General features: G+C 35.6%; 1 protein-coding gene across 3 annotated transcripts in view; it reads right to left on the bottom strand.

Moving 5' to 3' along the window:
* The window catches only part of LOC121327553 (syntaxin-binding protein 5-like), a 162,230-nt gene that overhangs the window by 17,960 nt on the left and 127,267 nt on the right, over positions 1-17,003 (bottom strand). For 2 of the 3 annotated variants that reach the window (XM_041271639.1, XM_041271638.1), the window contains exons 10-19: positions 15,924-16,071; positions 14,946-15,018; positions 14,326-14,473; positions 12,863-12,930; positions 12,649-12,689; positions 11,976-12,193; positions 11,366-11,520; positions 10,566-10,691; positions 9,795-9,946; positions 7,397-7,462 (exon numbers count right to left, since the gene is read on the bottom strand). In XM_041271639.1, coding sequence (XP_041127573.1) covers positions 7,397-7,462; positions 9,795-9,946; positions 10,566-10,691; positions 11,366-11,520; positions 11,976-12,193; positions 12,649-12,689; positions 12,863-12,930; positions 14,326-14,473; positions 14,946-15,018; positions 15,924-16,071 — 1,195 coding nt within the window. Of the gene's footprint in view, positions 1-7,396; positions 7,463-8,745; positions 8,818-9,794; positions 9,947-10,565; positions 10,692-11,365; positions 11,521-11,975; positions 12,194-12,648; positions 12,690-12,862; positions 12,931-14,325; positions 14,474-14,945; positions 15,019-15,923; positions 16,072-17,003 lie in introns of all 3 variants that reach the window. The other variant, XM_041271637.1, reaches the window with a different exon arrangement.

Raw genomic sequence — 17,003 nt, 5'->3', positions numbered from 1 at the left:
TACACATATACACACACACACACACACATTCGTTGTTATGACAGACTGAAAAAAGCTGTCTTATTTAGCAGGGGCATTAATAAGTACTGATATTGAACTCATTAGACTGTTCATAAGGGTATGTTTGAGTACATTAGGATTGGCTCCTCAAGACACATTCATAATAATACAAAAATACATGTACCTGAAATATTTTGATTTTGAAATAACTGCAAGCGTTCATTTAAAATTCAAAAAAGGATCTCAATCAAATAATTTACCATTTTTCATTACACAACTGGTACATAGTTGTAAATGACATTGTAATAATCCTATGTGTTCTATTTTTACTGTCATTTACAAACATGTAATGGTTTAGCTCATTCTATGTATGCGCGTTATTATTATTATTTATTATTATTATTATTATTATTATTATTATTATTATTATTATTATTATTATTATTATACACATTTATGTGTTTATTTTTCTAGTTATTATTTAATAAGGGTGCATATTTTGATTTGTAATTTGTATTATTAATAATTTAAAAAGCTCTGCATACATGTGACTAGCTTATGGGTGAAACATAAATCACTTCTATCTATCTATCTATCTATCTATCTACCTATCTACCTATCTATCTAGCTAGCTAGATAGATAGATAGAAATGCTTTATGTTTCACCCATAAGATTTTCTCTTGTTATCATTACATTTATGTTTTTGCACACAAAATGAGCGAGCCTTAGTCAAGATGAGTGAGCCCAGCAAGCATGGACCAGTTACTTCATTATCACAGTGATTACATTGAGACTTGAGAGCAGTGATGCAGAAGCAACGTCTGAGCAGTGCATGCAGGACATCTGCAGCTCTGGTTAGCCCTGATATTACTGTGCTGCTTCGCCGTTGTAACAGACGCTTACCATTGTCCAGCAAGTAAAACACTGGGCTGCAGTGGCTTGCTTTCACATTTGCTGGGGTGTCTGGAAAGGTGCGGGGATCATTATGAGGTGTGGTTGGGGGAGGAACTGAAATAAAATTGAAAAAGAAAAAGACACTGCATCCTTGACAAAATAAAATAAAAAGTAAATAAATAAATATAAAAATGAATTCTGTAAGAAAGCTTCAGGCATATCCTTCGATCATCTAACCTCTTTGTTTTTTTCATATACCACCCATGATGACAATTGAACAATTTGGAATACTCCTTCCAAATCTTTGAAATACCCTGGTGGTAAGGAGTACAGATAGAATATTATATTACAAGTTACTGTGTGTAAGGCACGCAGAATACAGGAGAAAAGCACTCATTTGTCCATAAAATTTTTAATATTTAACCAGGTTTATAAACTTTTTGCAATGTAAGGTAAAGACAGGTCAACTGCTTCATCTTAGAGAGTTAGCAGAAGTAAATAGTGACATGTTTTGTGATTGTCCCTCCTCTTAAATCTTTATAAAAATAAGATACACTGATACAGGTGCTACTGCAAATGACTGTGCTCACTTTGACAAGAGCTGGTTAGCATGCTTATAAAGGCAACTGCATAGAAAACACACATTTCACTGTTTAAGGTCATTGTGGTGCACATCACACAAATCAATTTAATAATAATAATAATAATAATAATAATAATAATAATAATAATAATAAATAATAATAATAATAATAATAATAATAATAATATAATAATATATATATATATATATATATATATATATATATATATATATATATATATATATATATATATATACACACACATTGTCTATTACAGATGGCAAGATAACATAATAACGGGTTCAAGCAGCATTCAAATTATAACATGCACATGCTGCCTCAAGCTTTATGTATACAGTTCTTTATTGAAATTATCAGTACTAATATAATACACAAACACATGCAACCCTTCTTAACACCGAACATCCATATAATCAGGATTACACAACATAGCATTAACCACTCTGAAGTTAAGCTTTGGCTGTGCCATACAAATTGATTTAACCCATTGCTGTTGGTGCTGGTCCATTTTAGCTTTCAAAATTATTTTTCAAGTAAAACTAAAGCCTCGATGATTAAGTTCCTTCTAAGACCACAGGTACAAAAAAATAAATAAATAAATAACTTGCTGTTTGGGAAACAAAAACATTTACAGATTTTAAACTTGTAACATGATGCAATTGAAGAAAACTGCAGACTGTAATATAATTGGAATCCATGATTGTATGAGTCCATAAAAAAAACAAAAAAAAACAAAATCAAAAGCAAAATCTCAGGAACGCCAATGGTTGGAGGCACCACTTTATCGTTAATGTGTTAAAACTCTTACTTACCCATATATCAGCGTTGCTTTCTTTCTATTGTGCTTGAGATTCTCATCCAGAATCTTTCCGTCTCAACCTCAGCCAGTTGCTGCTCCTTTCTGCTGCTTCAAATAAGTTCTTCACTGTATGACACAACTCTTGGCCACTGAACCCGACATCTGAGAAACCTGGTTTTAGAGTGTGCCACAAATCCTCAACAAGCCACATCTACTGTGTAAACCTGGACTTTCCATCCTCGCTGTTCTGCTTCAGCAGCTAGTTGAGCATACCAAAGTTTCTTCCTCTCATACGCCTCATCCACAGCATCCTCCCATGGCACTGTTAACTGTTAACCAGATGAACAAGGTGTGCTGATCCAGACCATAAGACAATGTCCTGTCAAAGGTTAGTGGTGGCAATCTCAGGTGGAAAAATAAGGCATTGACCAACATCTGCCAGCATCTTCCAGTCTCTAGCAGCTTCCAGTTGCCATGGGCAAGGCTTGGTTTTAACACCTTTTCTTGGTGGTTGCTCTCCTGGACGGAGGAGTATTGTCTTTTGTGTGTAATGCTTTGATGGAACTGGTGGCAACTTATTGGTCAGGTTGCGCTTGTCTTCCAATGCTAAGGCCAAACATCGCAGCACCTGGTCATGGCGCCAAGTAAACCATCCTTGGCTAAGACCCACCTTACATCCTGTCAAAATCTGCCTTAATGTTGCAGTTGATGAACACAAAGGACAAGAGGGATCCTTACCCACCCAGAGGTTTAGGTTCTGTGGTGATGGGAGAATATCATATGTTGATCTGATGAGGAAACTGATCCTGCTCTGTTCCATTGTCCATAGGTCTTACCAGCCGATCTTGCATTGTTCCACACTCTCATCCACTCTCCCTGCTTGGCCTGGGAAATGGCCTTTACACACTTGATCCTTTCTTCCTGCTTTTGCACCTCGCTAACTACCAGCTTCCTCTGTTGAGCTGGGGTTGCCTTGTGCCATGTAGGAGGAACTGAACTGAGACAAAAACCTCCTTTTCCATGCTGAACTTGCCCAATAATATCTCCGATTCAACGGTCAGCCTTAGCATCTTCCACAGCTTTTTGCTGTCCATTTTCTTCCAGTTTTCAACACAGGCGCTGCCTGCCTTACACATTTGTCGTGTGAATCTACTAATGTCATTTCCAGTCGGACTTTGGCGCACTTAAACTCCTTGGTTAGAGTAGAGATTGGTAGCTGCAGTATTCCTTTACCATAAAGTCCCACCCTGCTGAGGCAGCGTGGAACTCCCAACCATTTCCTGACGTATGAACTGATTAAAGCTTCCAACTTCTCAACTGTTGTCGAGGAAACCTCGTACACAGTCAGTGGCTACAGCAGTCTTGGCAGTAGACCAAACTGAAAACACCAGAGTTTCAGTTTGCCTGGTAAAGCACTGCTGTCTATGTTCTTCAACCCTTCCACTGCTTGTTGTCTAACTTCTCCCACACAAACTGTGTTTTTTAGATCCCCCTCGTACTATCTCCCTAGACTTTTCACTGTCTTCTCGGACATTGTTGGTATTGCCTCCCCGTTAATGTAGAACCTTTTATCTACTACTTTACCTTTAATTATAGAGATGCTCCTTGATTTAGTGGGCTTGAATTGCATTCATGCCCATTCAATGTTATTGGTTAATTTGCCCAATAACCGACTAGTGGAGGCTACTGTTGTAGTCATTGTTGTCATGTCATCCATGTATGCTCGAATATATATATATATATATATATATATATAAGACCTTTAAGGGTCTGGACCCGGTGTACATTCCACCTCCTTGTGCGGCTCTTTTGTACAGCAGTAACGGCGCTATGCTTTAGTGCGAGAGGTCTGGGGTTCGAATCAGCCCTCCGCCTGCATGTGGATTGCCTCGCCCTGTGTTATGCGTCTGTCTGCGGGAACCGAGATCGCTACACTGGTGTTAGAAGTGGACGCAGGTCTTACACCGGGCGAATTTGAGCTGGCAGGGGAGAGCGTAGCGTGCACGGGGGAAGGCAGTAGCGAGGCTGGTAGGTGACGTAATCTCACACAAAGACATAAGCCTGATTACGCTCCTTGTAAAGGAGTCGGCTCTTTTGTACAGCTGTATTGGCGCTATGCTTTAGTGCGACAGGTCCTGGGTTCGCACCCGCCTTCCTCCTGTGTGTGGATTGCCTCTCCCTGTGTGATGCACCTCTCTGTGGGAAATGAGATCGCTGTGATCCTCAAGAAAAGAAAAAGGTACAGCGTGTATCATCGACTGATACAGGAGCTCTGGTTTGACAACTCTGGGAAATCAGAAATCAGAACCACAAGCTTTTCCTCCGTTTTACTTTAAGTTTATTTTTTTATTTCTTCCTCACAAAGGAGCCTCTTACTTTCCCCTGATTGGTTGCTGGTAGTTTATGTCACGGCGTGGTGCAGAGAAAGTTGAAAATATTTTCATTTCCTGCGTGCTGCTATGCTGTGCTGCTTCCCTCTGCCGCTGCGCATGACCGCATTCACTGAAAACAATTGCTTTTGCCGCGTCGCATCTGGTGTGAACGCCCCTTTAGGCAAGCAATTCTAGACAGCACTTTCCACTTTAACTGACTTAAAAATTGTATTTGGCAATACAGTACAAGGTTTGCCATGATCTTTCATTAAAAACATATTTAAAATACACTTTGCCACACACAATAATAACAATAATAATAATAATCACATTATTTTCGAATCAAGCAATTTCAGTGCCATTAAAGGTGCTAAATAGGTATTCCATCTGCAAAACCAAATATACGAATGCAGTGTAAGCCAGTGTATGCAGTGTATAACTTCATTCATATTATATTTACAAAGCAATCACATTGAACATAATATACTTTTTTTTTTTAAATAAATCAGTGCTGGCAACATATAAATATTGCATCATTTAGAAGAAACATAAAAGGGTGAGATGAGTTAGATAAATGAATGATGAAACATAAATCAACAGAAACTGGATTATAGTTTCCAACTACATTAAATATGAAACCTTTTTGTAAATGTAATTGTAGTTTTGGTTTTCCATAATGTACTCACTAGTTAGATAAATCATGCTGTCATTTTCTGCTGCACAGATGCTACTGTACATAACAGTGCCTTATCACAAGGAAACATTTCACTGAAATCATTATTCATACAGTACATTGTGTGATTTGTTTGATTTGTTTCCTAAAATCGCATAATCTATTAATCAATTTACAAAAATCCACATCAAATGTCTGGAGGCACTAGCAAGAGCTGACCTTCTGTCTTATTACCTGAAGTGCTCCAGTTTAATTGACAGTGTTTAACAACATTTGCCATTCATAATGATTCATTGTAATGAGAAATAATACAGGGACGAATCATAAACCTAATAACCTCTCACCAAAATAAAAAAAATAAAAAGTTTAAAACACACAACACTGCAAGGTTACAATGAAGGTGACATACAAAAGCACTGTAGCTTAAAAACATGTAAGCTAGCATTCCTATAATTAGGAAAACAACACTTACTTCAAATAAAGTTAATACCAGTTTGTGTCATACCTTGGATACATTACTGGTACCAAAATAATATAACAGCTCTATAACTACACAGTTCTCTATCACCAAAATAAGTTAAAATGTTGTTACCATTTTGTCCTCAAGGAAAAAGATATTTGAAAAAAAAATAAAAAAATCTCAATACATGAGCGCTAAGAAGAATAATTTATAATATACTGAGGCATCAACTTCTTTTTATGTAGTAAATACTGATAATATTCCAGTGGAATCTTATAACAAGGATTCACTGTATCAACTCTAACCCTTGACATAATTTTGAATCTACATTTCTACATTTGAAATCATGCCTGTGTACGAACACTATAGTGCATGACTCACATAACCTTGTGTTTTCTCCAATGGCTCTTTCAACTAATTTAAAAATCAATAACTATCGCAGGGATGGATAGCTCCAAGCCTGGAGGGAGGTTTAACTGATTCAATTAAATAATTAAGAACATCATTGGAAAGAAGACTTGGGTCCAGATTCAATCTAAAATGAAGTGGATGTGTGTTCTGAGAAGCTGCGAGAATTGTGCAGCTTTTGAGTTGCGATTTCTTTTACTCAAATCAAATTAAACAATTTCTGAAATTTAAGGTGCCGCAAAATGGGAGCAGAGATATAACACGGGTGTATTTTACCATTTGGGAGGGAACTGACTTTAAAATTTCTATGAAATCAGACTCACTTTTTATTGAAAATTATGCTGGATAGTGTGTTGGTTTATAGAGGTACTGTGAAATTGAAAACTGCCTAAAAAAGGCATAAATGATAAACTACTTGAACAAACATATGATAACAGCTATTTTAACTATTTGTTTAGTGGACATACAGTACAAGTAATGTCAATTTTTACTTTCTGCATTATGTAACACAGGTTTTACTACAGATGTACCACACCCAATGGACATGTGTGTATTTACAGTATGTAACATACTTTATTATAAACTTAGAAATGTAAAATGATTTGGTGCCAGACGTCACTGTCAGGTTTGCATTGTTTTTAAGTAGCCAAACCTTACAAATCATGCCAGATTCAAAATAGACAGGTTCTGGATTGTAGGTGGTATAACAACATTATATTTCAATTGGTATTTGGTACAAAAATGATGCTGATTTATACAGAGTGCTGGTATTAACACCAGGATTAAACAGGTTTCATTTGGTCACTGTCCCTTTAATTAAAAAGCAAATAATGAGTTGTGTTCGGCATGTGTATAGTATTAAAACTGTGTTTAAAAATTGACCTGTCTGTAGAACCCCAAATGTTGGTCCTATAGCGCTTCAATGAGCGTGCTTTATACCATGTTTAATGACAAATCCCCACAAGTCACCATGTTGACTGTGCCGCCCCTTAAATTTGGGTTTAAGGGGTGGGAAGAGCCATTTGCCCATCCTGACCTATCAATACCCTTCCTAACCTTCGAATTCACTTTACTAAAATCTGTAATGCAATTATTCTCCTGTATTTAAACTGTGCAAATGTTTAACATAAACACAGCAACCAATGGTATGATATAGGACTGAAACAGGAGCAGAATTTCATTACCTGATGTGGGAGACTTGCAGCGTTCTAGCTCCAAGGAAATAGGGCTGTCAGACAGCTCAGACAGACCTGAAAGGAAAATGTACAAGCTAACCACTTTCCACCACACAAGTGTTTTCATCATAAATACATCTTATAGAAACCTTTTATTTTGGAATTCCCTGTTTAATATTTTCTACTGTATATTGTACTACTGAATTTGCTCTTGTGATCGCGATAGTGATTTTTATAACGCAATTCCACAGTCCATAATGCTGAGCCTTAACAGAATAAACTATTAAAGGATAGTTTATCCAATTTTAACTGGACATTAAAGTGTTGATTATTAATGGTCATTCGGAGATAGATACTAATATTTAAAAAAATAAGAGCCCAAAAGATATCCTGTTAATCCAAGCCTAATAATGGAAGATATTATTGTCCAGCTTACTTGTGCAGTTTCAACCCCCATAGGTTTCTTACAATAGATGAACATTCACAGTTTGGTTGGGTCTTTAAAATGCAAGTCATGCATATATGTATATGTAAACACACTCAATATGTCAACTTAATAGCATCTTCCAGTGTAGTAAACTACCCTTGCACATATTCCATAAGCAAACTATGCCACTGCTTCCCTTATTGTTGGTGATACACCATTGAACCCAATTTTGTTTTAATTTTTTTTTTCAATGTCAAGCATTATACCTTACAGGTCTAGACAGAAAAGCAGAGCCTGTATGAAATTAAATGGCTCATACATCAAGATATGATATTTTTTTTCTTTGTGTGTGTGCGTGTGTGTGTGTGTCTGCGTGTGTGTGTGTTAGACAGTTAAAGCCTGAATGACATTTGAGGCAGTTATTGCACACAAAGGTAATTATACAGTCTTTTGTACTTCTGTACTATTCAGTAAAATCCATTCTTTAGAAATGCTTCAGCTTTCAGATACTTACATAAGAATTAGTCGCTATTTTTTAACTATATTTAGTTAAAAATATATAATAACTATATTTAACTACCGATTTAGCCCAGTATGCATTTTGAAACAAATACTAAAACATTTTATCTGTGCACAGAAATGTTCTCTTAGAGACACACTTCCAGGTATGCATTTGTACAGAAGTAATGATGCGTGAACATTATCAAAACCTTGTTGGGGTTTTATTGCACATTCACAAAAGAAATGTTCTTCCAATTAAACACAACTGTAATTAAGCCAATTAATATAATAACATAGAACTTGAAGGCTCAGACACAGGATACATACTGGAGTTGACTGAGGTGAAGCCCCAGTGAAGTTGTATATTTCCCTGGCTCCCAGAATTCCTTATAGACCATCATCCAGTGTCCTCCTGTATAATTAGACTTACTCTGGTGGGATGTACGAATCCTTTTCTTTGAATCTGAATAAATGTTAGACAGGCCGCGCATGCAAGAGGTGTCTGTCAGGCATGCCAGAACATCAGCATCAGCAGTATCACCAGGTCGAGGAAAGAGAGAGAAACAGGCCAAAAGTGAAAGGACAGTGACCCCAAAGCAGCACCCTGTCAGCCATTGGGAAATTATTCAAAAACTTCAAACATGCATTATCTATTTGACATAACCAAATAGAAACAATTTAAAGGCAAAGAATAACTCATAGATTGATTCTAAACCAGTAAGTTAAATCAAATGAAATGCACTGTGCTTTATGGTTGAATGATATTTTAATTAGAGGCAGCTTTCTTAATTTGGATGATTGAAATTACAACATATTAACTACAAGTTTTTTTTTTTTTTTAGTTTTTTTTTTTACAATTAATATATAGAAAAGGAATATTCTGTACCATTACTGATACATATTTATTAAAGATATACTCCTTTATAATTAATGATAATTCAAAAGCAATGGCATTCATATCAAGGTATATTTGTATGTAATTCCTTACTGTTTGGTTATTCTCCAGTAATAAATATGTATAGTATATTAGTGCTTAAACTAATGAAAACATATGGTGGGGGGGGGGTACCAAAATACAAAATAAGTAAAAATAATAATAATTCAAATAAAATATACTGACCTAATATCATCAGATTATTGTTGAAAACAGGTAGTTCGACACAATTATGTGTTAACCTATCACAGCATTTAAAATTAGTTTTGGATAAAGTACTGCAGGTTGCTGGTATATCTATTTCTCCTAAAGAAAGCTTCAGCAAGTAACAACTTGTAAATTAAGACTCAATTTAATAATAATAACAAAAAAAAAGAAAAGAAAATGTCATTGTTTGTGAGGAGAAGAAGGTACAGTAATTAGTAAAATGCAGCCAGCTAAAGAAAGCATAATATATAACATGCTCAAGCAGGAAACTCATGCAGTGCTGGCACCTCCAAATGTAGAACACTGACAGTCAGCATGCGAGTTGTGCCCCTCCCTACCTGCTGTAGGCTGCTTGCTTCTGCGTGGAGAGCGAAGCTGCCTCGGGTATGGGTCACTGGAACCGTAAAGGTCAATGGTTCCCATGCTGAGCAGAACTGTCTTCTGGATGAAATCCACCACAGCTAGGCCATTGGAATTCCCAAACGCAACCCTGTATCAACCAACACACAAACACATATACACGAACAAAAAATAAATAAAAAATCAGTTTCAAAATATACCAAGCTGGTTGTCCTTTCTGACATGCAACATTTCTCCAAAGGCCAGTTAGAAAATAAACTTCTACTTTGTTCTAGAGGACAACTCATATTCGATGTATGCTGACAGCAGTTTAATATTTACTATCTGCAGCTTTAGATTTCCATTTTTTGTCTTCTCAAAAACAATTTTTAGATCAACTTCTTAGATTAATACCTTTATACAAATTACTTTACCAGAAATTACAACTTTAACAACCTCCAAAGAATTGTCTTAAGTAACACAACAATCCATCTTTTTTAATGCTGTGCAAATCAGACTAAATAACTGCTTATGATGTCTACAGTGTCTTCAAAGTATCCCCTGGTCTATAATGCAAAAGCAAACTGTTGCTGTTATGGCAGACCCTGTTAATTACAACAGAGGCACCTTATCACAAAATAAGCATGTGTTTGCACTTTTTGATGCTTGTAAATACCTTACTGTGGCTTTCTTTAACACAGAAATATAGGAATGTATTACCATCCATGTAATGAGAAATGGTCGAACAAACAATATACAATGTCACTTACAAGCCATAGGCCGAGTTCAGAGCCAGGCTTGCTATTTGTTGGGGAGGCTCTCCATCTACCCACACCAGCTGTATTACCAATTCTGCCTGGTAGCCTTGGGGCATTTTTACTGGACGAGACTTCACCCTAAAAAAAAAAAAAACACTACAGTATATTTGTACTGTTTTCTAAAGGGACTATTCCCCTTGTTAGAAGCTGTTTATCTAAAGTGAACATATGTGCTTGTGAAACAGGATTATTAGACCTATAGCTATGCTGATGCTTTATAATGAGGTAGCACTGCACAGTTTTGGTACAGATGATTTTGGATTGTCAGAGCCAAGACCAGCAAATTACCTTAATAACAGAAGAAGCAGATAACGGACAGTACTCATACAAAGACAGAAATTAACATAATGTATGAAGTATGAAACTGACTGAAGCAAGTGCCCAGTTGGTAAGAAAAAGTACCCAGTTAGAAAAACAAAACAAACAAACAAAACCAAAAAAAAAACAAGGGGGTCTTTTCACTATAAATATTCCTGGGTCGATATCTTATTTTGTTGCCAAGGTTATAAAATCAGATCTCTAACTGTAGTCAATTTTGTGCATTTCTGTCTAAGAATATGTAAAACACCACCTGGGTATTAAAGCTATAAAAATGGTTTTGATTAGGTCTGTTTATTTGATTTTACAACTAGAACCAAAACCTTTTAAAATATAGAAGTGAAATAAAGTCTGGAATAAACACTTTACCATATCACCATTAATCCAGCTGCTCATTATAAAAAGTAATTGCAATTTCAGTCACACACTCTTACTTGAGGCAGGGGATGCTGTCCTTTATTTCCTCTGGAGAGACATTGCTGGGACTTCCTGTAATGGGCTGGGAAGGCTCAGTGTATGGAGAGATATTCTCAGTCACCTCTGGGGTGATAATGTCCTCCACATCATTCTGAAGCCTAACCTCTAGTGACTGTAAAAACATAACACTCAAATAATTCTAATCATAATATGTTATCATGATCTACTTAGAGCAGTTGGGCAATATTTCCTTAGGTAAGGCATTTAAAGTTGTTTAATTCATGTTTTAGCTGGAGAGTAACATTTGTAAGAAAGATCCTGCCAATAACGCATTTGGAAAAACATTTGTTCAGATTCAGTTATACATTAGTGAGTATGCTCATTGACTGAGTGGTATACTTGGGAATGAGTAATGCAACACCAAGAGTATAAGCCTCCCTTATCTGTAGTGTCAAATACATTATTCATTAATTACTAATTACTAACTTATGTTGCTCGGTTGAAACAAGGGGACATAAACATCCAATTAATATATATTGTAAATCAGCTGTAAATTACAAAACAGACTTGATACAAACATGCAGACATATAGACCGTAAAGAAAGAAGAATCAACAGGCCTCCTTACCACTATTTCAGTAGTAGCCTCGTGTTTACTGAATCTGTAAAGTATGACATGAGCTGAGATGCCTGTGACGCATAGGATCCTGCTTTCAGGACACCAGCTGATCATCTGTATGGCATATGGGTCCTCTTCCACAATCTCTGCTACCTGCTTGCCCTCTCCCACCTTCTGCTTTTCAAACACCTTGGATGTTTTCAGCTTGTACAGCATCTCAAGGGTTACTGTCACATTGAAGACAACAATCAACATTTGATTTTCTTTGTCATTTTTTCTTTAGATTTACAATGTCCAGTTTTGGGGGACCAAAATGATTACCACCATCACAAAGCACTTTACAGAGGTAGGCTGTGAACTGTGCATTATATGTAGATTCCCTTACTATAGGACATTGATTTAACATCTCATCTGCAGGATGGAGCACAAAGAGGTTAAGTCACTTGCTCAGGGTCACACAGTGAGTCAGTCAGTGGAAAAGGTGGTATTTGAACTGTTGACCGTCTGGTCACAAGTCTGGAACTAACCACTGGACCACATTGCCTCCTGATAGCCATTAATCAAATTCAAAATAATGTATTTTTATTATTCTAAAGTGAAAAAACTTGAAAATCTTAGTGATACAGTTATATTCATTAAATATATTTTGTACCACAAAAAATAGCTGAGTCTGCAAACTTACTGGCAGATCCATCCCAAAACTTTAGTGATCCGTCAGCATGCCTGCAGAAAGAGAACAAGCAGCATGACCAGTTAGTGTTTAAAGAAAAATGTTAACAATAATAGAATAAAAAAGAACAATAGCTGCAGGTTTTTTATACACAGAACATCTGAAATCATATTCACATATTCACCAGGGACCTGAAGCATCAGTTCATTCAACGTTGTGCACTTACCCTGTAATAATAATTTCAGGATACGTCTGTGTTCCCAGTGTCCAGGTCCCACCACTTACCGGCCATTCCTACAGATGAAGAGTCAATTACTCAAGGTATACTATTAATGTTACTTTTCATAGTCAATACTATGGTTAAATAAAATCAAATAAAGAAGAATTACCAAAAAGATATGCACAGTAGGATTCACACGAATAACTTAAATAACTCTAAAGTACTACAGAACCCTATGTAAATATACTTAAGATTATTTGGATATTTCTGTCCACATATCCTGGCCAATTACTCAACTGTTCATCAACCTATACCCCAGGATATGTTTCAGATGGGTTTTTGAGAGAATCTCCCTGGATTGCATAACCCACGTACTTCTCGGGGGAATCTCAGGATAACCACTAGCAGATGGGTGATATCCCAATACTGCAAAATGTCCTGGATGTCATATGGCATTGTGCTTTTGGGTCTTTCTCATTCAGCAATGTAGCTGTGAAGCACTTTTGTTTACACTGATGTGCACAGGATGCATTGGCAGATATGCAATGTTCTGTAACACTACAGTGTGAAGGTACTATACTACAGTACTGCATCACAAGCACATATTTTTTTGATGCATGGTTCTAATTTGCACCTACTTTACTGCGTCTGCTGGTATAGCTGTACTAATACTGAATGATTATGGCATTTGTTGGATAATAAACCCCAAGTGAAGAAAGGAAAAGTTGGTAAACCTTGTTAATCTTAAGCAACAGCCTGTCTAAGAGAAATTGACCCTCCTCACTATACAGAATTAACAGTGGTAATTCAAATATCATAATAAGACACTAATAAGAGCTTAAACTGTTTCAGATTAAATCCATAAACTAATTAGTCTTGCTTTTTACCAAACATGTTATGTGTTTTTCAAGGTACGATCTCCAAAATAATATAAAAAACACACATAAAGGTTATATCTGCTGATTTAAAAAAAAAAAAAAAAAAAAGATTATAATAACTACCAATGTTTTTAAGTTTTATTCAAGGATATTTCACATTTAGTACACTTTGGACAGATTTGTTGCGGTTTCACCTGGGGTTAAGTTTCTTACAGTTACAATAATTAACCATAACTCAAGCTACTGTATTCAGTATTTACAACAACTCTTTAATGATAAATTTAGGGGGATTTAAACCAATTAACAAATAATATGTAAGCTTTGGGGTGCACCTTAATAACAATCCCAGTGATCTCAATTGGACTCTGTTTAGATGTTCTGCTGTACTTGCAAATCCATAATTGATCAGTTCACAACTAATCTAGATTTCATTAGGGATCTGGGTTTAATAAAAATGTAATTTGGTGTCCCTTTCCCATAGAAAGAGTACATTTTCAGTCCATTTTTTTGAGGCTTGTTTGAAGAACAGATGTTGTTTATGTGCCATGTTGCTTACATAATTAATTTGTTGAATGGGCTCTTAATACTTACCTTATTGCTGTAGCCTTGCTTTTTGTGTTTGGCACCTACAGAGTAAAGAGCAGGAATTAGCTCTGGAGGGCAGTCAGCAAAGTATGCTGTGCAGGTAACTGGCGAGTCATGAATATCCATAGGATATGGGTTTTCAAAGATAGGAAAGCTGTTGGAAAAAAAAGATCAAAGTAAGGTCACTTGTTGAAACATTCTGGTACTTTGGGTTCACAGAAGATTCTCATTAGAATGTTCCCGTCATCTAGTTACAACCCAATTCCTGCTGAGTTTTCAGTGACAGTGAGATAATTAGTGCTGGCAATACAGCTCTCAAGACTAGTGGGTTACAGGTGCAACTCAAGAGCATTTTACCATTTTTTTTCCAACCCTTAAATTGTAAAACTTTTTCAATTTACTTCAACCTATTTATACATTTAATAGATTTATAAACGGACAACTTAAACTAAAACTTCACTCTTCAAAAGTTATACAATATTTATATACATATCAGGTGGGTGCATAGTGTACCTATAAAAGGTCCTTCCAACATTAGTATCATATGTTCAGTGTGATAGACCTATACATTTGTTTTACAGTTTGGTATAAATGTCTTTCATAAAGTCTGTATGAGATATACGCACTGGCTTTGTGTTAGGTCCACAACGATAAAGTCCTTTTCAAGCAGCACAACTACTGCATAAGGCTCCTGGAATTCTGTAATAAAAAGGCTCTTGGTCAATTGGGTCTTATGATATTACCTTGAATATATGTGGATGAAATGCAAATTGTAGTCCCAGTGTCATTGGTCCTTTACTTTGTAAGAGTGAAATATGTGATTAGGAGGGTCATATCGCTTGAGAGAGTTTCTAAATATGACTCATGGGCTCTCCCTTTGTCAATTAAACTGGTGTACTACTCTAAGATAGATTTTAAGGGCCTCTGAGATCTTCAGTCTGTGCAATGAATCTAATTTTACAAATGCAAATAGGTAAAAAAAAAAAAAAAACTGGCAAAAAAAGGCTAAAATCTGGCAAGATAAAGTATAACATAATCCCAAAGACACTTATTACAATTGCATAGGCTGAATGTGAATCTGTAGAGTAGTTTAACCTCTTAATGTGACCTTATGTTGTTCTTTAACTTTTTGCAATGGGTTAATTCAGGGTCCTAGGGGGTGCAGTGGGTTAAATTGTATCTTTGACTTTGCAGTAGCATGTAAGGGTGAAGGAGATGTGGGTCATTCCTTGTATTAAACATGAAGCACGTCCTGGTAAAATAATAATAATATTCCCAAAAAAAAAAAATCCATGCATTCAGCATGCCAAATTAGCCTTTGTGTTTATTGTTAACTCAAAGAGGGGATACATATAAAGATATATATATATATATATATATATATATATATATATATATATATATATATATATATATATATATATATATATATATATATATATATTATATTATTTTTAATAATTGAGAAATACATTCAGATGCACAGCTATGTCAATTTTGATTGCATACAAAATTTGTTTTATAGAGCCTTAATATAAAAGATCACATATTGTTCTATTTTGTTAAAGCAAGCTTATGTTCTGCTAGTTACATTTCCCACTTACCGTTTGGATAGGGAGTTTCACAAAGTGTTAAGAATTCTACTATGGGGTGATCCATTTCCAGCACTGTGATAGATTTACCGTGCATGATTGTCAGGCTAGGTCTTCGGCCTGCTTTATCATATGCCCAGCCCTCCGAGAAGATAAATGGCTTTCACTGAAACTAGACGAGTGGGATCATTGTGAATTGTAAAGATGAGGCTAATGAAGTTAGGTCCTAATATGTTATATTATATATATATATATATATATATATATATATATATATATATATATATATATATAATATAGGATTCTGCCAGGTCAATAGAATAAGAGTCTGCCAGGTCAATGCAGCAGTTTGAATGACCCCACCTGGATTTAACAAATCACATAATTTTACCTAGATTTAACCCAGAAAACTTAATATAGCATTTTTTTCCCAGATTTAATTGCCATATTGACTTTAAATGTTGAATTATGCGATAATATGTTTCCAATATTTATAAATGATATCACAAAGTACACAATTCAAAACTTTTAACTATGTTATTATTATCATTTATGTATAAAGCTAAATCTGAAAAAAAAAAAAAAAAAAAAGATTAAATCTAGGAAAAATGTTACAAAAGAACATGCCCATTTTCTCCCCCTCCCCTTTCCCCAGATGGCAACCCCCCAACACCCCCCATCCACCTCACCCCACATAGGACCCTGAGATATTAACAAAAAAAAAGTGATCTTTAGTTGCTTCTGTGTATTTTCATTTGCAAGTGAACTGTTACATTAGGGCCTGAACGAGCACAATATTCTGTAATCTTGAATACTGACTTTGGATACTATTTTAATACTGTGCATGTGTAATATGCTATTGTGTAGTTAATGGGGAATTTTACATACTGTAACAATACGTACCAGATTTAAAGTATGTACTGTATTACAGTCCATGTGTCGTCTCTTTTGGCAAATTATATTTTCAGAATCATATCTTTCTGAATTAATACTTATTCTACTGAAAATATAGTACTGTACCAACAACACCAACTACAGTAAATCTAAATGGAAGCCTACTTATTTTAAAACACAGTTTATTCAGCTATGTAT

Source organism: Polyodon spathula, chromosome 15 (assembly GCF_017654505.1).
Source record: "Polyodon spathula isolate WHYD16114869_AA chromosome 15, ASM1765450v1, whole genome shotgun sequence".
NCBI classification, from domain to species: Eukaryota; Metazoa; Chordata; class Actinopteri; order Acipenseriformes; family Polyodontidae; genus Polyodon; species Polyodon spathula.
Note: the sequence above shows the minus strand (reverse complement) of the source record. Positions and strands in the feature narration are given on the sequence as shown.